Raw genomic sequence first — 24,899 nt, 5'->3', positions numbered from 1 at the left:
TTTGTTGAGAAGACGCTCGGCCGAGAGCGGTTTATTCGCTTACAGGCGTGAAAACAGTGATCACGTGGGTGACGTGCATGTCGGTGTAACAGTCAAAGCCTGATCTGAAATAAAGAGGCAGCTCAGCTATTCCAATATTTAAACAGAGAGTAGTCTGAAATGCAAACACATTAGTCTGGTTAATATTAAAGCATGTAACTTTTTTTCCCTCAGCACAGCTCTACCCAAAGCATGACATTGCTTAAGAACTCATTACAATAAGTGGAAGTTAAAGGAACAGTACATTTAGTTTCGGTAACTCCATTTATATTAAAGCTCAGGAGTGAAACAAACATATGGCTTTAGCATTTTGCATACGTTTATACAGAGGTCATCCCTGCAAGTGGTGTGAAAGCACTTCTCTGCACCAGCCAAGAAATGATTAACACTGTTAGCTGCCTGTAGTCAAACGGGGGGAAAGCCACAGTGAGTGTGTTCGGGCCTGCTGCCTCTCTGGAGGATCCTGGAGGGTTTTAGCTGCAGAGCTTTGGGGGCGAGCGAGAGGAGGAGGGGAAGCTGATCTGTTCAGGGGGGCTGCAGAGACCACAAAAGGACCAAGTATGCAGGCATATCAGGCTCAGTCAGGACAGATCGAGTGACCAAAAAAAATACTTAAGCATTAATAAGAAAACCCTGATTTTTCTTTTTTAAATAAATAAATAAAAGTCAGCAACAATAAATAGCAAAAGCATATAGTTAGACTTGCAGAGTCCTGTAACGCTGGGTGTTAAGTAGCAGGTCACTGTGTTCATTTGACCGCTTACAACGCCTCTTCCATTTGGCTGACCACATCCTCTTCGTGCCACATCCTGTTTATTTCAAAGCTTCTAAGATAGAGCAATAATGTGCTGCAGTGTGCATTAACCCTTCTGTCGTCGCAGAGAGGAGACGCTGCTGATCCACACTGTAAGACATGCACTGGTGCTGGGACCTGCACCTGCTGACAAAACAGAGAGAAGAGAAAAAAGTAACCATGAAACCAAATCGCATTAAGGGAGCATTAAGACAATTCAGTATTTCCCTCTGAGGAACAAAAACCTTCTCTTAAAAAAGGTCATGGAGCTCAGTGAAGCAGCAGTCCTGCAAGTATGTAGAGAAGAAAAAAATCAAGGTCTTTTGAAGTATGATGTAAGTTTAGTAGAGTAAATTTTTAGCACAGGCTCTGTACACCTATTGAGCACAACACTGTGCCCAGCTGCCTAATATCGTGTTTGTGCCCCTTTTGCTGCCAAAACAGCCCTGACCCATCGAGGCACGGGCTCCACTAGACCCCTGAAGGTGTGCTGTGGTATCTGGCACCAGGATGTTAGCAACAGATCCTTTCAGTCCTGTAAGTTGAGATGTGGGGAATTTGGATGCCAAGTCAACACCTCAAACTCATTGTTGTGCTCCTCAAACCATTCCAGCAGACATTACCCACAACCTAACAGTGCCTTCACCAGCTCACCTTATTCCTATAGAAGCATTTCCATACCCAACAAACTGTGATGCTCTGTGTATTCTGACACCTTTCTGTCAGAACCAGCATTAAGTTTCCAGCAGTTTGAGCTACATGAGCTCGCCTGTTGGATCGGATCATGCGGGCCTGCCTTCACTCCCCGTTTGCATCAGTCAGCTTTGCCTGTCCATGACCCTGCCAGCGGTTCACCACTGTTCCTTCCTTCCTTTAGTTTCTTCCCTCCTTTTCTTCCTTCCTTTTTTTTTTTTAATCAGAGATCAGATTATTATGCCCTCTCCTGCGAGGTTCCTTTGAAACATGTATACAGCTTTAAACTGCACTGCTCACTGCTCATGTATGCAGGCCTAAGCCGGTATCTGGTGGCAGTTGTTCAGGCGTTAATATTACAGTGAAACTTAATGCTGCCGACGAGGACAGCGTGGGCTTCAAACACATCTCCAAAGACTGTGTGCTGCTGTAGTGCAGTTTTTAATTCTTTGTATTTTGTCCCATTCGTCAGTGAACGCTGACACCGTGCAAAAAGCTTTTACCTATTTGCCTGAAAGCTCCTTCTTCATGCAGGATTTGAAAGATACAAACTTTTCCTCCACTCGGACGCCCTGTGAATTATGTGAGAAAGGGGAAAGAAAGAGAAAGAAAGTCAGTTTGATTTGAAGAGAAGCCACTAGATGGCAGTATAGTGCCATATAAAGCTCAACTCTTTGAGTTGTGTTTCAGTGACAAAATGCAGCAGGAGTGTAATTTAAACATGACTATGTGGTGTATCTAAGGATACTGCAAGCTAAAGAAAAATGGCACAAAATCAGCCTTTAATTAAAGTCAAAATTAAGCAGAACACATGACGATTTTGTTACTAGAAGCTGATCAAGTAGAGGAAATTAGTACCGCTGAATGCAAACATGCATATTTGAGTTCTTAATTAAACCGTATTTTCCTGTTTGACTCTGATTTATGTGCTCACCTTTGAGCCCATTTGCACGGACAGAGAGAGTTAAAGAAAAAAAAAGCAGAAAATAGATCAATAATGCATAAAAGCCCTCAGCTGTCCTACCCCAGCACGGCGGTGCAGCCGGTCCTTCATGACGCCAACAAACTCCCTGTGGCTGAGTTTATTGTCGTGGTCCTCGTCGAAGATCCTGAAGACAGTGCTGACCAAGTGGGGGGTCAGTTTGATGCCGGTGGCCACGTACACCGCTCTGGCAAATTCCTCTGCAGATGACACATTATCACATGTGTATTACCAATGTTAACAGTATCAAACATCAGTATCAAGCTTTGGATCCTCGCAATTATGTGGATCGTACTTTGATACCATCCACCTAAACATTGCTGCAATCCTGCCACGCTCCATGATTCCCCGGATCTCCGTCCAACTAAGCATCTGTGCGATATGTCAGACCAAGGACACGAGGCACCCTCAGAAGGCCTTATTTATGCCCTGAGTGGCTCCAAGCTGTTTTGGTGGCACCATCACCATATTAGGTTGGTGAATCTAATGCTGTGGTTGGTCAAAGGAGCAATATTATAAATATTAAAGCTCTCTCAACTTTTAAATGAAAGTCAGAGCGGTTAATTTATTCATGAAGAGCACAACTCAGACTGGTGGAGGAATTTACGACACTCTGTGCAACAAATGAATATACTTCTATTTTAATCGAATGGATTTAAGACTCGAGTTCTACACAAAGCATCGAATCACATTTTAAACAGGAGCAGCTAAAGCGCAGGCTGAACACTTCAGTCAAAGTCACCTATGAGTCAAAGGTCACCATCATCTCTGACCAGCCTCACAAAACTGCCTGTAGCTGCATGGGAGCAAATCCCTGCAGGCAGGTAACCTGCTGCACTGGAGGCTGCTTGAGCAGTTGTAATCTGTTAATACACTCACATGTAGATTCAGTGTTCAGGTGTGGATTTACTTTTTCTGGCTCTAGCTAGATGATGGTACCATTTTTTTTGGATCTGTTAACGGTAATGATGCTAAGGAGACGTTTAAACTCTGCACTTTTTGTCTCTTTTTACAAACATAAAGAAATTGAACATTAGAGTTGGAATGATCATAAACTGTAGTTATATCACAGATTTCGACGTCATGCGACAGACTGGTGACCTGTCCAGGGTGTACCCTGCCTCTCGCCCTGAGACAGCTGGGATAGGCTTCAGTCCTCCCGCAAGCCTGAAAAGGGTTAAGCGGAAGAAAATGGATGGATGGATTTTTCTCGACTTAAAACTCTTTATAATTAGTCCAGGTAGACTACCAAATGGTTGGTCCTTTCTATAGAAGTTTAGAAGTTGTGTTTTTGGTTTTCCCCCATGAGTCAGAGACAGACAACAAGAAGTCAGAGACACAAAATAAAACTAAAATCACTTTAAAAGCACCTTCTGTCCATGCATCCACAATGTGAGACATTACCTTGCCCAGTTGAGCGGTTGGCAAAGTTGTACATTTGCATGGCGATGGTAAAATCCTCCAGGTTGTTAAGGAATTGGAAGAAGGACCGAAACTCCTCAAAAGTGATTCCCTGCACAGGAATAATAACCAAATAAAAAAAGCAAAGCTTTTATTCACGGACACGATACCGCCGAGACACGTAAAGCAAACAAGACACATGTGTCAACACTCCGGCACCGTGTGCTAAAATTCACACAATGCGTAATCTGCTTTCTTTCATCTGGTGGGGAATCCTTTAGTGTGTGTGGGACCTTGGAGTCATCAGATAGATAACACACCCAAACAGACAAAGTATACATTGCTGGATTTTCCCTGTGCGGTATGGACACGCTGAGCTGTCAGCAGTGGGTGAGGAAGGGGGGGAGGATCGTCGCTTTTGGGAAGAGGTCAGGCCGTTTGCAGACTTTTCTAAAGCAGATTAACCTGATACTTGAATAAACAAAAACAAAAGTGATGAATCCCCAAACATCTCAGGCTTGGCTGATGACTATAACACTGAGCCCATTGATGTCCACTCAACCATCCTTCAGCTACTAGCTGCTTCTCTCGCCGGGGGCCCAGCCAAACAGACAACACACACAGCCGAACAAATGGAGTAATGACTAATCTGTGATGCTTTGCTGTTTTAACAATGTGAGAGCCATAAAATATCTCTCAGCGTAATGACGAGACCCACTTGATTCTCAATGGAAATCTAGCAACAGGCTACTCCAGTTGGCTGAGGAGCTGCTGGCACCTTCTCATGCGGGTCAGCGTGCCAAGAGGAAAAACAAATTCAAGCCAAAATGAGGCTGTTTCACTCAACAGCTAATTCACAGAGCGGCATTAAAAGGAAGAGATGGGTGAAATGCTTCCATGTTCATGTAAACCAATATCTTCACAGACTACTTCGGGATTAAAGCCCTACATCACCACGCGAGGATCCAAACTTTGTCTTTGTAGAAGAATCGTGATTCTACAGAGCATCTGGTGAAAAGTCTGCATAGCTTTTGGAAATCCCCTCCGACTGCTGGACTGATGCAGTGTTATGACTTTTGCAGTTGTTTTTATTGGGGTTTAGCAATTTTGAAGCTTTGTGTTTTATTCGGGCCACACAGAAGTGGGAATTCTTTCATTTTGGGAATTTAACAGGACGGCCACAATATTTTGTGGCTTCACAAGGTCTTATCTTGTCTGATGTAGTAGTTTGCCAATTAGCAGCAACACATATCTTCCATTTAGGATAGAGAGTATACTGGACTATAGGGGCGATATCATTCCCATGCATATTTAAGTGCAAACTGAGTTGAATTAAACTAACCATCTTCAAGCTAAAGTTTAGCACAAACAAATGTCAACCCTCTTTTCTTATACTCAGCAGCTAATTACAGTGAAATGCAGAAATTCTGAGCTGCGGCTGCTGCTGCAGAAAAACAAAGTCAATGCACAGTTGCCAAAAACTGCACTTCCCTGTGTGGCCACTTGAGGCTCCAAAAGCAAGCCGACTCATGGGCATCGGGGGGACAATGTATACAACCTGCTGCAAAAATTATTTGGTCACTATAGCTAAATCTAGAGCAGCCAGGCAATTTAAGAAAACACAAGCAAATAGACAAAATGCTGCAAAAGCACACAAAACACAATGTTTTGGTTTCGGTGTTTTGTTGGCTTTTCAGTGCTTTTACTGGTGTTTTCTCGGGCTGCAGTGCGTTTGACCTCTCAGGGTCACCGTATATTTACCCCTTCATAACAATTGTACTGACTATGACATGCATATAACTCAACTCTTCCAACTAAATGAAGGTTAAAGGTTTTGTGACAGCATGAATAAGACCACGGCCTTCATCATGCTGTATGATGAAGGGCATGGACACATGAATATGGTATTTTATTTTATTTTATTTTTTAAAGGTGCAATACTTTAAACTTCGGGTGACATTAGAGTTTTCATTCATACAGGCTATGATGAAAATTCAGATGTACTTCTTAAATTCATTGTTAGGAAGTAGGGGGATACTTTGCGAGTATACTGGTGGTATTGGATTATATTATACTGTAGGTTAAACCTCGTTCTTTGAGTAATGTTGACAAAGGGAAATTGAAGGTAAAAGCGCACCTTTTCATCTGGTATACTGCGACGCATGTTCTCCAGATACCCGCTAACATCCTCGACATTGGTGTAGCGAAGGAGGACCTGAGCAAAATCTTCCTCGCCGATGGTGGGCATGCCTTTGGAGTAGGAGAGGAACTCTATCTCAAGCACCTCTGTCTGCAGGTTGTCCATGAACCTGAAGGAGGGAGACAGACGGCAGCTGCTGACAGGAAACGCCATCGCCAGAAGCTTGGTACAAAGGAATACTTAACATAGTCAATAACAAAACCACTAACTGTCGGTGGGTTAGTACGGTACGGTATGAAAATGATTAATGGCCGTATAATAGCATCAGATAATGATTTTTTTTTCCAGGGACATCGTCATTAATCACCGAGCAAGCAACGGGTTTCTCAACTCACTTGTAAAAATCCTCAAATTTCAACTCAGCTTTGCCTTTTTTCCCAAAGAAATGCACCAAGAGTGTGGTCTCCGATTTTAAGTCCACGTTCTATGAGAGGGAACAAAAGTTCACAGCATTAACACACAGATTTAGCTACAGACTGAAAAACCACACAATGCAACAAATCCCACTGATTACTGCAACCATTAAAGAAGAAACAAAGTTTCAACAAAACTTCCCATCCAGCTGTCAGGTTCAGCTTTTGAATGTTCCAGATTCAGCTCGACTCAGAATTGATTAATTCTCCTTTTTAACAAACGTGTGCCATGCAACAGAACCATCAGCCATGCCACGCTTCTTCCTGTCGACGCGCCATTTAAAAAATTCACACCACTGATTAGACAGATGCGTAAGTTGAGAGCGCTGCGCTCCCTAACACATTATTGTCAGATTCCAGCAGAAGCATCAGGAAACTGAGATGATGCACAGCATCGTTTTTGTGATTATTTAGCAAAACAGCTTAAAAAAGTGCCCAGCTACCTCAGTGAGATCAGAAAACAGAACTTGACTCGTGCCACGTCTGAGAACATCCCACATGCCTCGGGCAGCCACATGCTGACCGTCTTTTTTTAGAACCTGTGGTAGCAATCGAAGCACAGCTGTTAGAAGACATAACACATCTGGTTCGTGTCACCAAGAGAAGGGGAATGGAAGGTGGATGAACAGACTCAGACGGTACACGGCGTTACAGGCGGGAGGATCGAGGAAACAGAGCGAGATGGAGAACTGGGCAGGCATACAAAAAAAAAGACAGACAGACAGGTGAGCTGAATACCCACAGAGACAACGGGGACAGACACATGCAGAAACAGCGCGGGGCTGACACCTGCGTATCCGAGAGGCTGATCGGCCCTGACATGAGCCTGCGCTGCAGCGATGCATGCAGCCTCTTGGCAGGGATGTCGAGCCAACGTGGCTAACACATGTCCAAAGCATGCGAGGTGTAAGACCTGGAGGAGGATTCATGCCGGGTCAGCGCTGAAACTGAATCCGACAATATGTCATCGTTTGATGCTACACTGCAAAGTAAATGCAGGCAATCAAACACCTTCCATCTCCAGAACTGTAGTGTTTTTTTGCCCCACGTCACATCCACTGCTCGATGCTTGCTGGAAGCCACTCTGCTGTATTTTTCTCAATGAGCTCGGGCGGCTTAGATCTTTGATTAACGGATAATTACCATTATTACAGTTTACACTTCTTCCTTAGCCCTCCCAGCTGCCGCGGAGCTACTACAGCTGCTCCAGAAAACATTTTCTCCTTACTGATGTGCAATAAAAAAATAAATAAAAAAAAGATCACAGGAAACCAGTCTTCCGTTTAGTGAAGAAAAACAAATGTAACTCCCACTTATGAAACAAAAGATGTTGGTCCCCTCTCATTCTCATTGTTTATTATTTCAACCCATCATTTCTTGAGCCTCAAGGCCTCTCAAGTCCCGACATCACCTCCCCTGAAAAACAAAAGTATTGCAAAAACCAACCAGAAGCAGCCAGCTGCTGCTGACACGTGTTCTTAAGTGTGCCTTGCTTCATTTCATAATATTTATTTATCTTATTCAGTTCTTTTTTTCATCTCTCAGGCCCGAGGGAGAAAGCGAGACAGCTGATAAAACAGCTCTTCCTCTACGCCTCAGTGCTTCTTAGCAGAGAGGGAGATGTACGGCATGATCCCGCAGCTAATTACGGAACAGCTCTTTAATGCTCGCCACTGTTCCCATCTCATCCCATGAAAAGACTCTGAAACACTTGTAATTAGAATATGCTGGGGAAAGCCCAACCGCAGCACTCAAGACGTGCCTGTTATGTCTTATTGAAAAGGTTTGACTTTTGAACTCTGTGCAGGAAAGACACCTACAGTAAAGCAGAGGGAATCAAAACACACAAAAAAGAAAGAAGAAGAAGACACACCTACAGGTAAAGTGTTCAAACAGCGCTCTGTGTTAGCTGCAGGCTCTCCTACGTGTTTGCAGAGCGGCTTTCACAGTGCTTCTGCTGCTCCTGTCTGACTGGCATCTTCATGGTCAAACCCATCTCTAAAGGTAACCTGAGCCTAAATACCACTCCTCAAGAAACTGTAAAAATAAAACATGTGGGTCCGAGCAAAAGCGGTGTCAGTCTTCAGGTAAGAGCTTTTTGAAGTGAAATCTCTTGCCCAACACTGACAAAAGGCAAGTACATAAATCATCTGAGCTGCACCCCTCCTGCTTTTGCCACACACACAAATATGAGATAATTCTAAAGCACAGAGTAAGGTATTTCGGATTTCACTGAATGTGAAGTGAGGTTATCTCGGACAAATACGGGTGGTGTCAGCCCCTCAGAAACATGTATATTTCCTATGATAACTCAGGTTAAGGAGACCACATTCCAGAAAGCGTGCAAGAAGAGGCACCGTTTACAGGCTACATACGCTGCGAGCCTGGGATTTGTGATTTCCGTAAAGCTGCAGGCTCTGAAATGCAAAAGAAAAAAGACGACAGGTGAATTAGTGCAGAGCTTATAATTCACAATGTATTTTAAAACAGGAAGACAGCTGGAAAAGACATCAAGTCGAGACAGCGTATCTGACAATGGTCCCAAATTACTGTTAAGCCTTATAAACGCATGCACAGCCAGCCCATCCTGATCTAGAGAATCCATTCTAATGATCTTTTTGATAGTTATACGGGCGCAATTTTAATTCAAGGCCGTCCAGAGATGCTAACGTTTGTCCCAGCAGAATAAGCTCCTCTATGCTGCGTTCTTATGAGATAAGACCTCAAAGAGTCGCTCTTATCGCTCTATTGAGCTCGCCCTGTTTACATCCACCTGCATGCAGTGTAAGACAACTCCAAAAAGATGAAAGCCTTAGGCATGTTTTACCCTGTATGACCACCGTCACCTCTGTGCAGCGAGTTTTCTCTCTAGGATTACTGCAAGTGTCTCAAGCGAGCACGGACCCACACAGTCTGATCTGACCTCAATGTTGAGATTCAGACTGATGTCTTTAAATCTGCATTACTTCTTTTCTTTTTTGGCACTAATGCGGGAAACAGAGCAGGCAGTAAACACGCCGTCTCACCAGCTTATTAAGTTCATATGAGAAGAAGACTGACAACATTTCATTGGAGGTTTCTGAATGTAAATCAATCATTCATTCTCCTTTCAGCTCTGATTTTGGCCTCCACCAACTCCTCAGGGACAATATGGCTCTTTAGCTGCAAACTATGTTCTGCTCTAAGGGGGCAGCGTTCGTTGGATTTCTAAAAGATCTTTTTTTCTTAGTTGGAAACAGTTAAAAAGAAACTGTTGTAGCCCATAAAAAATAGCTAAATATATAAAAATTATGTTTTGTTTCAGCTTTGTCAGTTCACACCAATTCCCAGTTTGTGGTCAAAGCGCGAAAATGCACTGAATAATGAAGGGATGAAAACTGCAGTTCCTCAACGGCCATATGAGGTCATTAATAGTAAACTCCCTGTTAAAATGGCCAACTTAAGTAATGCTAGCAACACTTTTCTAGTGTTGCAACTCAAACCGGTGGCTGCTGTTTGTTGCTATACTTGTTTGGCATTCAGTTTTATCTCTACCGTTAGCGTATAACTCTCCAGCTCATTATCATGTTCAGTTTAAATAAAAATAGCTTAGCTTGAGGCAAATTAGTGGTGGCATCTATCGTTTCCTCAGAACAGCTTTTGTGACACACTGAATTACCACCTTGTTGCATGTTGTTGCCATAGATTGTATGTCAGAGAGAGATGTCAAAAATGTGACTTCACCCACTTGCTAAGTCCTTCAAAGTGGGCTTCAGTGTGGAGCCAGAAATGAGCACATCTTGAATACTGAGCAATTAGTTTAGTTCACTAGCACCTCAAGGCCCTTTATATTGTAAGGTAAAGACACTACATTAATAGAGAAAAAACTGCAACAATCAGATTACTACCCCAACCACCAACATGAGTAAGTATTCTGTGACAGCGGGAAGGAAAAACTCCCTTTTAACAGGAAGAAACCTCAGTCGGAAACACACTCAGGGCGGGGCTGCCATCTGGGCTGATGATTTGCAAGATATCAATAGACTGTGTCCAGCGTGTGCACAGAGACAGGAAAAGGTGTTAAATTAACCCCACAGCAAGCCTCATTGCTTTTCTGATAAGCGCATAAAAAAACAGATCCAGACCTCCAATAGTTCCTATATGATAAGTTGCAAACTTTGTCACAGTGTTGCTTGTGCAGACGGCATGCAGCATGCTTTTCAGGCCTTTTCTGGTAAATCCAGGCTGGTGAAAAAAACCATTAGAGCCACTAAAAAAAGGATTTAAGCTCATACTTGCTGGTCCTGTCTTTGCATATCTTCAGTAATGTCTTTTCTGTCCTTCTTCTTACGGAAAATTTCTTCCAGCTAGGATAGAACATACCATATATTAAACATCAAATCCATGTGATTAAATCTGATAAATAATGGTGATTTCCATACCACCAAGAACTCCCTTTTGTCCACCATTTCATTTCCATCTGCGTCAAACATGTTGAAAGCAATCCTGAAGCCTGCATGGGGCTCTAGAAGCAAACACAATGGATTTACGTCAGACAGGCGCCTTTATATTGCTTTTTTAAAATATAAATTTTAAAGATAACAGAGTAAATCAGTTCAAAGGTATGCTGACTTGTTAAAATGCAGAGCAGGAAGAGGTACTCTGTATAACTGATGACACCTAGAACAAAGACAAAAAAAAGAAAAGAGTCAAAACAAGAAACAAAAACCTAAATGTTCCTTTTCACCCTCAAAATGGCATCAAATGACTTAACCAGGTAGCTCAAGGTGTTTGCAGATGTTCAAAGTCATGCTGCCGAGATGAACAATCCATCCAAAGAAACAGAGCACGCCTTCAGACACAGGTAATCTCCTCGTGCTTGGCGATAACATCTTAAAAGGTGCCTTTTACTTCATGCTTGGTGTTCCCCTCACACAAACACCAACTTTACAACTGAGCTGACCTATCTGGACACAAACCCAAACAAATTTAAGGCCCGTGGCTTTCTGATCGTGTTTGGGTAACAAGGTGTAATACATTCTCGAGTGATCTGTCACTGATTGAGAATAGCCGATTTGGGCTTTGTGTCGCATCCTTCAGCCCCCTTTGTTGTGTGACACGGTAAAGAGAAGAGTAAGTGTCAGGAGACATCTCAACCAACTAAGGAGGCTTCTCCCTCCTGCCTCTGAAAGCATTCCCAAGCTTTTGTTTGCTCAGGAAGATAGAGAATCGAGCTAAGATAGTTCTGGGTGACTGCTCTGGATGTTATGGGAAAAGAATTCAGGTACGAGGTTTGCTGCAGGGAGATATCTTCAGAAAGAGGAACACTCGAGGAATAAAACCCAACTAGTCAGGAAAGATTTAGTTATTACCGTCTTATACTTCTCCTTGGAGCTGGAATCATTTTGCAAATGCACAAACTAAGGTGGGAGAAGATCATCAGTCGTGCATGGGATCAGCCATAAAATCATCGAAAAATATTCTAAAACAAAGCACCCAGCTCTCTCAGTTTGGCAGGTATGACCTTATAATGACAACAGATCTCTACCTTCAAAGCTTTTAAAGCTTAAACAGCTTGAAGACAGGGAAAAAAAACTTTTAAGATTCCTGCCATGTCTCACCAATACCACACACCTTCACTCGTGGAGGGAGACCCCCCTTCTCCCTTCAAGCTCAGCCTCTGAGCTCAAGTAGATGTTGTTAGACAATACAAAGAATTCCACAAAAACACTTCATACAGAGTGGCAGTCCCGGAGATGTAATCCAATGCCATTCTTAGGCTTCATCATGTCCGTGGTGATCAGGGGGGTGGCCAGTGGGACATGTCTCGACACAGCTGGTTTCAAACAGCTCCCTCATTCTCAAAAGCAACGCTTTGTTCACAGATCAATCTAGTCCTTTTTTCACTGACAAAGCTGCAACGTTTAACAGCAGGATTAAAAGCTCCAAATCCCAGCATTGGCACTTAGCTAAAGCAACACAGGAGGAGAGCAGAACAGTGAGATCTGATGCTCCACTGCCACGTCTGACCTGCTGCGCTCAGAGTTTGAAGGCCCAGGTGGGAACATTAAAAGGGGACTTTGAGTCACACCGACAACTTCAGTTGGGCTTCGTGTGATCTCACGAAGACCTCAGGTTTGCGGCAGTTTCACAGTCTGCTGTTTTCAGCACATATAGGCTAAAGACGTGCAGAGTGCAGTGTTCATGTGTACGGTTTACAAGCCTCAGGAGCCTGCACGGTGCACACGGTGAAGACTGGGAAGTCACAATGTTGCCGAGTGCAAAGTGGCAGATTTCAGTTGAGCTGTCAATGTAAAAACTTAGCACATAAATTCGATAATTTATGCCACCAACAAGAAATCACTACACTTGAGTAGGTGACACCAGAACATTTTAAAAGGTCTAACCTTCTTCATGTTTTAGCTTTTTAATTGTGCATGGTATAATGAGCATAGTGGCTCATAGTGTAGTGGTTTACAAGTGAAGGATCCCACTGTGTGTTTTGCATACTGTAATTAAAAGTAGAGGGCGATCATGGCTCAAGTGTTGGGAGTTCGCCTTGTAATCGGAAGGTTGCCGGTTCGAGCCCCGGCTCAGTCGTTGTGTCCTTGGGCAAAACACTTCACCGCCTACTGGTGTTGGCCAGAAGGGCCGATGGCGCGATATGGCAGCCTCGCTTCTGTCAGTCTGCCCCAGGGCAGCTGTGGCTACAACTGTAGCTTGCCTCCACCAGTGTGTGAATGTGTGTGTGGATGACTGGATGCGTAGAGTGCTTTGGGGTCCCTAGGGGACTAGTAAAAGCGCTATACAAATACAGGCCATTTACCAAAACTTAGGGAAAATCTGTCTTGGTTGCCTTTTCTCCTTCATATTTGTGACGCTCTGTCTGAAATGCAATACAGTCTTCAGCAACCTGTCCTTTCTTTATATTTTATGAGCAAAATGGGAATATTTATTGAAACGTGCAAACATACAGGGAAATATAGTATAAAAGGCGAAAAGAGAGTTTGTACAATTCTAACGAGCTTAAAAGTGAATATTTGTATGATCACCTTTATTCTTCAATGTAGACTGAACTCTCTTAGGCAGCTTTCTTTTCATTTCTTTAAGTAGTCTTCAGGAAGAGCTCTGAAACATTCAAAGCTCTTCTTTGGATGTCGGCTACCTTCTGTTCCAGTCTCTGTAAAGATGGTCCCACACTGCTTCAATAATGTTGCGGTCTGGGCTCCGGGGAGGCCAGTCCGTCACTGATAGTGTGTTTGTCTATCCAGGTATGGTTTTACTGTGTTGGGAGTATCCCCAGTCTGTCTTTTGTCCTGTCTTACTCCCCTCACATCCAACCAGTCAGCAGATGGCTGCCCCTCCCTGAGTCTGGTTCTGCTGGAGTTAAAAGGGAGTTTTTCCTTCCCACTGTCACCAAGTGCTTGCTGATATGCCATCATAGGTTGTTTTGACAAGATTCCCAACACCACTGGCTGAAAGCACCTCAAACCATGACAGAGCCTCCACCGTGTTTTACAGTTGGCTGTAGACACTTACTGTTGTACCTCTCTCTCTCCAAAACATTCAAATCAGTCCAGTTCTTGTGTCATTCGGCATACGTACGTCAGCCTTTTGTCCCTGTTTCCCTTCCTTAAGAACGGCTTCTTGACAGCCATCCATCCACTGAGACCATTTCTGATGAGGTTTCAGTGAACAGTAGATGGATCAGCTAAAGGGTCAGATGCAGTGTCCAAAGAAAAACACGAAAGAGAACTGTTGCTCATGACCACTGTAAAAAAAAAAAAATGAGAAGAAAGTCTGGCTCCTTGGAAGCAAAATATAAAGAAATAACCTGTGGATCAAGACTTTGGCAAAGTACTGTATATTTACTTGTATATATATAAAACCTTATATATACATGACCTCTCTGCATTGAATCATGTTGTTAATCTCTGGCTCACTTCCACAGCATGTTTTATATCCTGTTTTCTTTCTCTCACCCCAACCAATCACAGCAGATGGCCCCGCCCCTCCCTGAGCCTGGTTCTGTTGGAGGTTTCTTCCTGTTAAAAGAGTTTTTCCTTCCCACTGTCGCCTAAGTGCTTGCTCATAGGGAGTCAAACAATTGTTGGGTTTCTCCTCTGTATGTATTATTGTAGAGTCTACCTTACAATACAAAGCGCCTTGGAGTGACCGTTGTTGTGATTTGGTGCTGTATAAATAAAACTGAATTAAATTGAACCAAACAAATAATTTATGTACTTGTGTTTTTTGGAGGCTGGGTCTGTGACCCAGCATTTTTCTGTTATTTTGTATTTTCTTTGCTTATATATTGAGATAACGTGAAGTTCTAGTATTATATTAGTTTGACTTGAGTTTTAGTCTAGTTTATGTCTCTTCTATGTCGCCAGATTTATGAATCTTTTCCTAACATTTGTAGCATTTTTAAGTGCTTTTTTTTTTTCAAGGATCCTTGTCACAGGCTGCTTACAGTCATAATTATGTAATTTATGAGCTTCCAATAACTTCACCTTTGAAGCATTTTACTACAGACACAAACAAGCCTTGTTGTGTGTACTGTACCATCAATGAGCCATTCCTTCATGAAAAGGTTATCTAAAAATATATCTATGACATGTTAGCAGACTGATGGAAAGATAAGATAGAAACTACGACCCACGCTTTCTGCTCCAGATTGGCACATGGACAACAGAGCACGCACTGAACGAGACATGGGAGGGCCTTAAAAAATAAAATCTCACAAAGGATTTATGTGTACAGCAGGAACACAGAGAGGGGGTTCTTTACCTCGTTCACGGAGATTTCTAAACAAATTAGATGATCCTTTCCAAACAGGTGGGGTATCAGCCAGCATCTTGTCTAATTCCTGCGAGAACAGAAGCAAATCCCTGATCTCACATTCATTTCTTAGCCCTTCAGTGTGATGTATTTGCTGGTGTTACAGTAATTTGAGAGGATTTTACACAGATAAGGAGGAGGCTCTGTGAAGCAGCATCAAGGGCTACAAATGACGGGAAAACTCACCTTTTTCGTAAGGGACTTGCAGACTCTCCTACCTAAACGAAACAAGGCCAACAGTTAGTTGAGTCAGGAGTACAGGACTGGGAAGCACGAGTGAAAACAAGTGTTTACAGGGACAGAAATATACACTGTGTGTTTCCATGAGCACATTCCAGGGGCCAATAAAGCAGAAGATAAGCAGAACACATCATAAAAACACCTGGCTGGGAAACTGTGTCGATAACATTGACATTAACCCTCCACCGACACATTTTAAAGCCTCTGTCTGGAATAACGATCCTGCAGATCTTATGTATGGCAGCACTGAACAGAAAAGCATGGCTTTATTACAGCCACACAATTAACACTAAGCAGCTTCACAACAATAACAAATAGCGTGCCACTACCTTTCTGCCTCCTGTTTACCTTCATCATTAGATGCAGCGATAGAGGCCACACACCTGATGTTACAATCAATCACAGTAAGTCAAGACTGCCTTATCATTACATTTATGGTATCCGTGCTAAGTTGTTTGGTCTCTGTGGGTCCCTGTGACTTTGTTACCACATAAATGAGCCATAAAAGTAAGGTTGCTGGTAAAGATGTCTATCTTTATGCAGGTGTTATGACTGAAAGCACTTAGAGCTGTGTCTAATTGTCCGATGATACTTCGCAGGCCCTCAGCAACAAGGATATTCCGGAAAACAACACCCTGGGGTTTTTTTGTTGTTGCTTTTTTTAAAACTGCTATTAAATCATTGCGTAACTGAAAACAATCGGATGAAGGAGTGGAGATTTATCTGGTAACATGACGGACATGTAATTAAGCAAATGGCAGCTGACAAAAGCAGTTAATTCATTCGCAGAACAACAAAGCTCACGGAGGCCATGCGGCATCTGCTGTGTTTGTGAAGTAAATGGTAGACCAGGTCCTCGTGCACGGATGACAGAGACATCTTTAAATAAATCAAAGTCAGATAAATCTTTAATACAACAAATGTAATCTCACCAGAAGCATTATCACCTGCTTTTAGGATGCCACTGAACTCAAGAGCCTGCTTTTCACTGTAAAATTAGCATCCCAGTAAATGATAAGGACTTGTCCCCACCCTGTCTTTGTGATCAGCCAAGGAGAAAAAAAAGATGCTGTATTCAAAACTCCATATTTTACACACATCCTGCAGTCTTAACCAGAGAAACTAAATGAGATTCCTTTGCCGAAGTTCCTGACTCCTGAAAAGTCTGATTTCTGGAATGGCACTTTCCGATATGAACCCCTGCGAGACACAATACAGCATAGTTACAGGTGCTAAATGTTGGTCCAACCCTAACCTGAGGCTCCAGGTAGCAGTCAGTTGCCACTAAAAGCTATATTAGTATGAAAATAATTAACAAGATTATTGATAAAGGTGGAACGCAAAACCGTGAGATAAAGAGACGACAGTCAAGTAAAGTGTTACGTCCCTCTGCAGCCTGAACTGTCCTCGCACTGATGATGGTGGACTGTTTGGGTGTTGCATGGGCTTAATTAAACACCTGATGAGGTGTGGGTGGAAGCATGCCGGGTTGGCTTGGGAGGATACACCATTTCTTGCTGTCCATCATGCTCTCCTGGATGTGTATTCAAGAGGCTCTGAGGACTCAAAAATGTTGGCTGAATAACGTGAATTAAAAAACTAAAATATTTCAGCCAACTTATATGTGCTTCAAGGGCCTGTAACCGTGAACAGTTTTCATAACAGGAAGGTACAATTTCGTGTGGCTTTGTTAAGTATACTAAAGTTATTTTACAAAAGAAGAAAAAGAAAAACAGCTGATTCTTCCATGGAATGAGCACCCGCCCCCTAGATTTGAACCTGGTATGTCTGATTATTTTAAAAAATGCTTGTTTATAATAAACAAGGCACAGCAGATGGCCCCGCCCCTCCCTGAGCCTGGTTCTGCTGAAGGTTTCTTCCTGTTAAAAGGGAGTTTTTCCTTCCCACTGTCACCAAAGTGCTTGCTCACAGGGGGTCATGTGATTGTTGGGGTTTTCTCTGTTTCCTTTGTTTTATTTTAGGGTCTTTACCTTAAAATATAAAGAGGTTTAATTGATTTTATATAGATAAAATAAACTGAATTGAATTTTACATTGTGGCTTTATTTACTGAGCTGTAAGAAAAGAACCAAAACTCAATTTTACCATTTATTTCAATGTGCTAAAGCAATACACGTAGGTGAACTGAAAAAAGGTTTTTTACTGTCAGTTTCTTGTTCTAAGGTCTCCAAAGGTCCTATTGGCTCAATAAAGGGCAAAGATTTAAAAGCAGTTTATGAATTGTTTGACCGTGTAGTGAAAAAAAGGAGGAAAACACACTCTTTATAGCCCCAAAGGCCACAGTGAAATCTTCAAGCTAATCCTGGCATTTTATAAAGTAGAATAAGTAAGAGATTAATTGACTGGCTAACCATTTGACCCGAGCACCAACACTCATTCCTTCATTCCTTTCAAAGGACATGTGGCACTGTGTTGTGAGCTGGCTGTCAGGAGCTGACTCACTCTTTGGTTCGCTCAGAGTGACCGACTCAATGAAGTTCAGCGGAGTCATGTAGAGCTGTTCCTCGTACTCCACCGAACTGAACAGACGAAATCTGTTTTCATAGGAGGACATGTAGGCATCTCCATCATCCAGACCGTAGGTCCTTGTCTGCAAGCACACACAGACACACATGCGCCATGAAATACTGCAAATCATATCAGTGATTACAGTGTCTGAAAGATGCTTCTTATGAAATCCATGGAAGCTTTTTCTGTCACGAAAAGCCTCGCTCACATGGCACAACAAAGAAGCCCATGCTTTAATTCGGTAATGGGGCGCATGTTATGTCAGCCTTATTTTTCATCCCTGCACAGCAGATAATGTCCCTACAACTGCTCAAACCCAGGCAGATCAGAAGGCCGGACTGGTGAAGACAGAGTGGATCTCTCTGTCAGGTGGCACACCGCCAGGTCCACTGGGCACAGAGCAAACACCCGGGGAATGCGTGCCCCCCTCTGCTTAACCATTAAACCCCCTCTAACCACCCCCGCCTCTCATCAAATATCAGCATGTCCGCCAAACTCTGGTGTCCAGTTTCCTGTGTCCCTGGATCCCCCCTTTATGTGGACACCAGTTGAGCTTACCTCCCTCCTAGCCACAGATATCAAAGAAGCAATCTTTTCACTGCGTGGAGCCAAGCGAGCACATCACACATGGTTTACGAGTTTGTTTACATCCCCCAATGATCTGTAAAAATCTTGTTAGCATTGTCGACACATTTCTGCGGTGCTGTGTAACAGGACACAATGCACGCAGGTTAAACAATTAGAACCAGGCTGCAAAAGTCTGTGTATGAAGCTTATAATTGGTGCTGAGAAGAATAGGTATAAACAGGGGGAGACCTGAATCAGAAACATTTGAAAATCTGCTGAAGTGACAGCAATTACTTGTTTCTTTGGATTTTAATTTATCTATTTATTTATTTTTTGCACTTGTCCTCTTTGTCTAAATGCTACTAAATATACTTTCCAGTGTGCTTTAATCCTTTAAAGCCAATATTTGATACATGAATTTGGGGGGTTTTAGATTTCTACATCATCAGTGTGATTCCCCTGATGTAGCAAATATGACACAAATTAAAACTCATATATGCAAATTAATATTTCATTTTTTTATCAGAAGGTTCACAAAAAGGATTTAATTTTCTGGCAATTACTTCATGTTTAAAAGAAGCTTTAAAGAATTAAAATGACTCCTTTGTGTGTTGTTCTGGTTTACAGCTGCTCAGATGCCATGAATTGTCCTTGCTTTTTGAAAGAAGGCAACGTTGCGCCTGAAAAGCAAAATCACCACAAAGGTTTCATTTACAAAGAAAACATAATATTTAAAAAAGATTGTAACATCCAGTCCTGTTTAGATAAGATGATCACTTACTGGCCACTTTATTAGATACACCTGTTCAAGTTCTTTTAAACACAAATATCTTATCAGCCAATCACATGGAAGCAACTCAATGCATTTAAGCACATAATTGCAGTGAAGAAAACCTGATGGAGTCGAAACTGACCACCAGAATGGGGAAGAAATGTGATTTTTTTAAGTGACTTTGAACATGGCATGGTTTTTAATGCCAGATTGGGATTTTCCCACACAGCCGTCTCTAGGGTTTACAGCGAGTGATCTGAAAAAGAGAAAATATCCAGTGAGCAGCACTTCTCTGGGCAAAAATGCCATGTTGATGCCAGAGGTCAGAGGAGAATGGCCAGATTGCTTCAGGCTGATAGGAAGGCAACAGTAACTCAACACAACCAAGGTACGGTATGCTGAAGAGCATCTCTGAATGCACAACACGTCTAAGTTTGAAACAGATGGGCTACAGCAGCAGAAGAACAGAGGCTATAATTTACACCAGCTCACCAAAACTGAACAAGAGAAGGTTGGGGAAAAAGACTCCTAGTCTAATGAGTCTCAATTTCTCAAGAGACATTTGGATAGTAGGGCCACAATTTGGCAGAAACAACATGAAAGCATGATCCATCCTGCCTTGTATCGACAGTTTAGGCTGGTGGTGGTGTGTGATGGTGCAGGGCATATTTTCTTGGCACACTTGGGGCTTGTTAGTAACAACTAAGTATCATTTAAACACTATAGCCTACCTGAGTATTGTATCGATTATACTCATCCCCTTATTATCACAGTCTTGACCTCTTGAACATGACAGTGAGTCACTGCACTCAAATGGCCTTCACAGTCACCAGATCTCAGCCAAACAGAGCACCTTTGGGATGTGCTGATACAGGAGACTCCTATCGTGGAAGTGAAGCCGACACATCAGCAGCAACTGTGTGATGCTGTCAAGTTAACATTGACCAGAACCTCAGAAGAGTGTTTCCACCACCTTGTTGCATTTATGAACCGAAGAATTAAAGCAGCTGTGAAGGCAAAAGAGTGAAACCTGGTAATAGGACGGTGCATCTGACAAACTGATCCGTGAGAGTATAGATAGAGGAAGTATACTGCAGTATATATCGTCATACTACAAGTCATTTAGAGCACTTACAAAATGCTAAAATAGTAAATTATAGAAATGTATTTTAGAAAACACCACACAGAACAAATTCTGATATTAACAAATACAATGCAGCACAGTATCTGGTTACAAATGCAGCCAGGTGTTCCTCTTATGTTGTCCACCACTTAAATCTACACAGCAGCGCGTACACAACATTAAATGTTCAGTCATGGCCCATAGGCTGTAAGCCAATCAGGCAAAACCTTCAGTCATGGTGGCCACTTGGCCACACGATCTGGGACGCCTTTTGACCACTTTTTTTTTTTTTTTGCCATTTCAGCACCAAAGGTCGCGGATAGCTCCTTATGGTAACGACATATAATTATAACTGTCACTTCACGTGCACGAGGCTGTCTTGGTGATCACGTGCTGGGGTTCAGGTTGCTGCTGTTCATTGAAGATAAACTGGGAGTATTTTTAATTTCTTTCCTGTGTGTGTGTGTGTGTGTGTGTGTGTGTGTGTGTGTGTGTGTGTGTGTGTGTATTGGAGTGAGCTGAATGTTGTCGCCATACAGCAGCCGCTGCTTACTTTATCGTACCTTATCGGTGGCGGAAACTGATGGCAGCGCCAGATGCACGAGTCGAGCCTCGACGTGGCTCTTCAGTCCGGGGCGCCTACCGACGTGCGAGCGGCAGGAGTAATAATAGTAATAGTAATAATAAGCGGCGCCGGCTGTGATGCTCGCTCCCGCTGCGATAAGTTTCTGCGCTTTAGTCGCCTTTGAGGGTGTTTGAGGCGGTTTCCGCGCCGTGAACGTCTCTGCTTTGGAGCTGAATGAAACGATAAGCCTGCGCAGTGCAGCCATGGCTGTTTACACTATGGTGTCGTAACCGATATCACGCGCACACACAGACAGAGAGAGGGAGAGCAGGGGAGCTCGAGCCGTCTGCTACTCGCGAGCTCGCGAGAAATGCCGTGGGTATTTCAAGTAGCTCAGGGATTAAAGAACGTCAAATTTGTAGGAGTGAAAGAACTGCTGGGGGAAAAAACTACACGTAGAGTTATATCTCGTGTAAAAGGTGATGTAAAGTGGTTTATAGTTTATCTTTGCTATTTTTGGTTTTATTTTAAGTGATGCGCGCGCTCAGTTTAAGCCACCAGCCCACCAACAACTCTCTTTCTCTCTTACTGAGATAAGAGGGGGGGAAAAGGCCCTGTAAGGGCACGTCTAATCTGACAGCCCCGCCCACTACGAGTCCTGTGGTTTTGCACCTGCCTCTGAGCACAAAACCTCCAGGAGCTCCTTTTACCTGCACTGCAGCGTTCAACGAGCCCCTTACTTACTGAAACCTCCGCCACGGCACAACAGAGGCGCGAGCATCTACTGTGGACAGGTATGCAACATGCGGGCTGTCTGACCAGCAACTGCAGCCCACCTCCAACTGATGAAGAAGGCGCACCTTAAAAAAAAAAACCCCAACAACAACCCGGAGAAGTCTGTGCAGCCAGTAGCTGAGATTTTCTGAGTGTTTGATGTCAGGGGAAACGAACCCGAGGCTGTGACTGCCACACGGGGACATGTGCTAAGTAACACAGGAGGAGAAGGGACGTAAACATGCAATAAGTGGCACCCAGGTAGCCTACTACGCAAGAGCGCTCCCTCCGGACCTCCTCTCTGAACTTTACCCGCTGAGCTCGGACGCGATGGCTGCTGCTGGTGGTGGTGCTGCCACTCTGGGAGAAGTTGGAGGCGTCTGGCACGGCATCGACGGTGTCGCACAAGTCGGCTCTCATTTCTTCCTCACGGAGAGCCAGACGCGGCTGGAAGAGCACCTCGTACCTGGGGACAGATTCTCGGATTTAACGCACCTCAAAGGAATTCTCAGGAGGAGGCAGTTGTACTGCAGAACTGGATTTCATCTGGAAATACTTCCGGATGGCACAGTGCAAGGCACGAGGAAGGACCACAGCCGTTTTGGTAAATACTAAGATCATTTTTTTCAAAATATAATTCCACCTGCAGAAAAGTAGTTGAGATTAAACAAATGAGAGGCAGAAAGAAAACGCGCCAACAATGGTATTAGAACAGACAGGTTTCGATCTGATTCTGATTATTTACAAATATTAATTGTGGTAATGAACTGAGTTTCTTTGATCGTATTCTTTTATCTCTGCCAGGCTTTACAGAACAACTGTGTTATTCTCCTGCAGGTATTTTGGAATTCATAAGCCTGGCTGTTGGATTGATAAGCATTAAAGGGGTGGACAGTGGACTCTATCTGGGGATGAACAACAAAGGAGAGCTGTATGGCTCTGTAAGTATCATTTCTCTTGTTCCTGTTGCCCAAATCTTTATTTCTCAATTTTTTCCCCTGCGAAAGACTTTTTCATTCCTCTATAATTAATAATCCTAATGAATAACTGGGATGTGTGTTTCTGTTTTCCCCCACATCATGTTGCAGAAGGAGCTCACGGCTGATTGTGTCTTCAGGGAGCAGTTTGAGGAGAACTGGTACAACACGTATTCATCCAACCGCTACAAGCACGGAGACAAAGGGACGCGTTACTTTGTGGCATTAAATAAAGATGGGACACCAAGGGATGGGACTAAATCCAGGCGGCACCAGAAATTTACACACTTCTTGCCCAGGCCTGTGGACCCTGAGCGCGTGCCAGAGCTGTACAGGGATATCCTGGGACACAGCTGAGAGCTGGAGGCCTGGTCCAGATCAGGAATAGATGCTTAAAAAGCCTTGGCAGGCAGTCCTGGGAGCAGAAAGGAAGAAGGAGGGATGCAGGCGGGGATGTGACCGGTCGCAGGCTGGCGAACAGCAGCCCGACCAGCGGGGATAAAGGCATCGGAGAAGGGGGTGGGGGGCCTCTTGTAGGAATGCACGGGCCATCATCTCTCAGCAGCCAGGAAGACAGGCTAGAATGTCTGCACGCTCTGCATGAGGGCGTCATTTGTTTCCACAAAAGTACCTGCGTGGATTAGGAGACAAATAAGAAGCAGGGCTGAACGGTTGTGGAGTATCTCCTCAGTTGGACAGAGATGCCAGCTGGTGTGGAGTCTGTGGGAATCTGTGACATTACAAGATGGTACTACAGTGTCACTCAGAGAGACGTAGCTTGATCAGAAGGACTTTGAAGGAATACAGATTTTTTTTAATCTCACCTGTCTTTAGACCTGTTTAAAAAAACAAAGTGTAAAAGCTTATTTATTCATTTTAGATACACATATTTATGTTATATATTTATTTATTTGAGAATATATTTTTACAGCTAGAATTGTAACGATAATATAGAAAACAAAAGCCCACTAGAAACTGTACTATAGAAAAACTGACACACTGAACTGAACTGTCGTTTATTCAGCTAGTACTAATGACTAAAAAATTATGAAAAACAATAGCAATTTCTTTGAAAAGATTCCCACATCTGGCATGCATTTTATCATAATGTGATTACTGTGAATTTTTTTTTTTTTTTTTGACACGGCAACTGACACGGGGGTATTTAAAAAAAAAAAAAAAAAAAGTTTTACTGGTTAACTTTGCCTCTCAACAGTTTAAACCTGCTTATGAGATCAATGTTGTCTTTCTTTATGGATGCCATTACGCCCGGAGACGAATCATAGACCTGATGGATGCATAAAACTTCAAAGCTTCCCTCCCGAACGCTCCAAACGTAAAGGACATGATCGGAGCCAAATAAAATCTGACCTTTAGCTCGGGTCCTGCCACTTTAGCAGCTGCATAAAAAGAAGAGGTCAGGGCGATAAGGATTAAGAAAGTCCTGTTCACCATTTGAGATTTGTAGCCTTGTTGTCATGTCCTATTAAAGAATGTCCAGGTGGCCAAGACATCTTTAAGAAATTGTAGTCTCTCTTTCTCTCTTTTTTTTCTCAATATGTCTTTATGTTCAAAATATTAATTGCACATGAACATCAAAATAAAACTACATTGCAGTATCTCTTATCTGTACACAGTTTCCTCCATGGTTGGGATCAAATCTGTGTTGAAGCATGAAAGATCAGTCTGTGAACTGAGCGTGTGTGTGAGTGTGTGAGCCAGTGGGGTTGTCTTGATATGGATAGTCAACCCTGCTGCCAACTCTCTCCTGTCTACAGAGTGATACTGTGGGACTTTCCCACCTGCACACCTTGAACATCAACTGCTGTCGATTAATGACAGCATCCAGGAGTGGATTATATATCCTGCACGCACGTGGACATCCCCCTGTCCATCCAGTAAACGCATGCAGGCCTATTCCAGCATGTCTTTCTTTAGACACTCAGTTTTCAAACAGGGCTTTGTTCCTGTCTTGTTCCATATTTTCCAGAGTTTGTCCGTGACTTTGACCT

General features: G+C 43.1%; 2 protein-coding genes across 4 annotated transcripts; one reads left to right on the top strand and one right to left on the bottom strand.

The window, feature by feature from the left end:
- Positions 1 to 21,491, bottom strand: micu3b (mitochondrial calcium uptake family, member 3b). Of its 3 annotated transcripts, none has more exons than XM_040016241.1 (15): positions 21,135 to 21,491; positions 18,044 to 18,191; positions 15,528 to 15,559; positions 15,291 to 15,369; positions 11,133 to 11,180; positions 10,943 to 11,025; positions 10,796 to 10,867; positions 8,897 to 8,938; positions 6,965 to 7,060; positions 6,444 to 6,532; positions 6,046 to 6,217; positions 3,912 to 4,020; positions 2,550 to 2,707; positions 2,029 to 2,097; positions 1 to 979 (listed from the first exon to the last, which is right to left on the bottom strand). In XM_040016241.1, exons 1-14 carry the CDS (start codon positions 21,399 to 21,401, stop codon positions 2,029 to 2,031), a joined length of 1,464 nt encoding a protein of 487 aa, XP_039872175.1. In that variant the 5' UTR covers positions 21,402 to 21,491; the 3' UTR covers positions 1 to 979. The 3 variants fall into 3 exon arrangements, with proteins under 3 accessions (XP_039872175.1, XP_039872176.1, XP_039872177.1); XM_040016242.1 differs by having other exon boundaries at positions 1 to 976; XM_040016243.1 differs by lacking the exon at positions 6,965 to 7,060.
- Positions 21,492 to 21,572: 81 nt separating this feature from the next.
- Positions 21,573 to 24,290, top strand: fgf20b (fibroblast growth factor 20b). Its single transcript, XM_040016245.1, has 3 exons — positions 21,573 to 22,514; positions 22,748 to 22,851; positions 22,999 to 24,290. The coding sequence occupies exons 1-3, from the start codon at positions 22,241 to 22,243 to the stop codon at positions 23,242 to 23,244; spliced, it is 624 nt and encodes a 207-aa protein (XP_039872179.1). The 5' UTR covers positions 21,573 to 22,240; the 3' UTR covers positions 23,245 to 24,290.
- Positions 24,291 to 24,899: the final 609 nt, after the last annotated feature.

Source organism: Simochromis diagramma, unplaced genomic scaffold (assembly GCF_900408965.1).
Source record: "Simochromis diagramma unplaced genomic scaffold, fSimDia1.1 OVJJ01000685.1, whole genome shotgun sequence".
Classification (NCBI taxonomy): Eukaryota; Metazoa; Chordata; class Actinopteri; order Cichliformes; family Cichlidae; genus Simochromis; species Simochromis diagramma.
The sequence above is the reverse complement of the archived record's forward strand: the minus strand, read 5'-3'. Positions and strand labels throughout refer to the sequence as shown.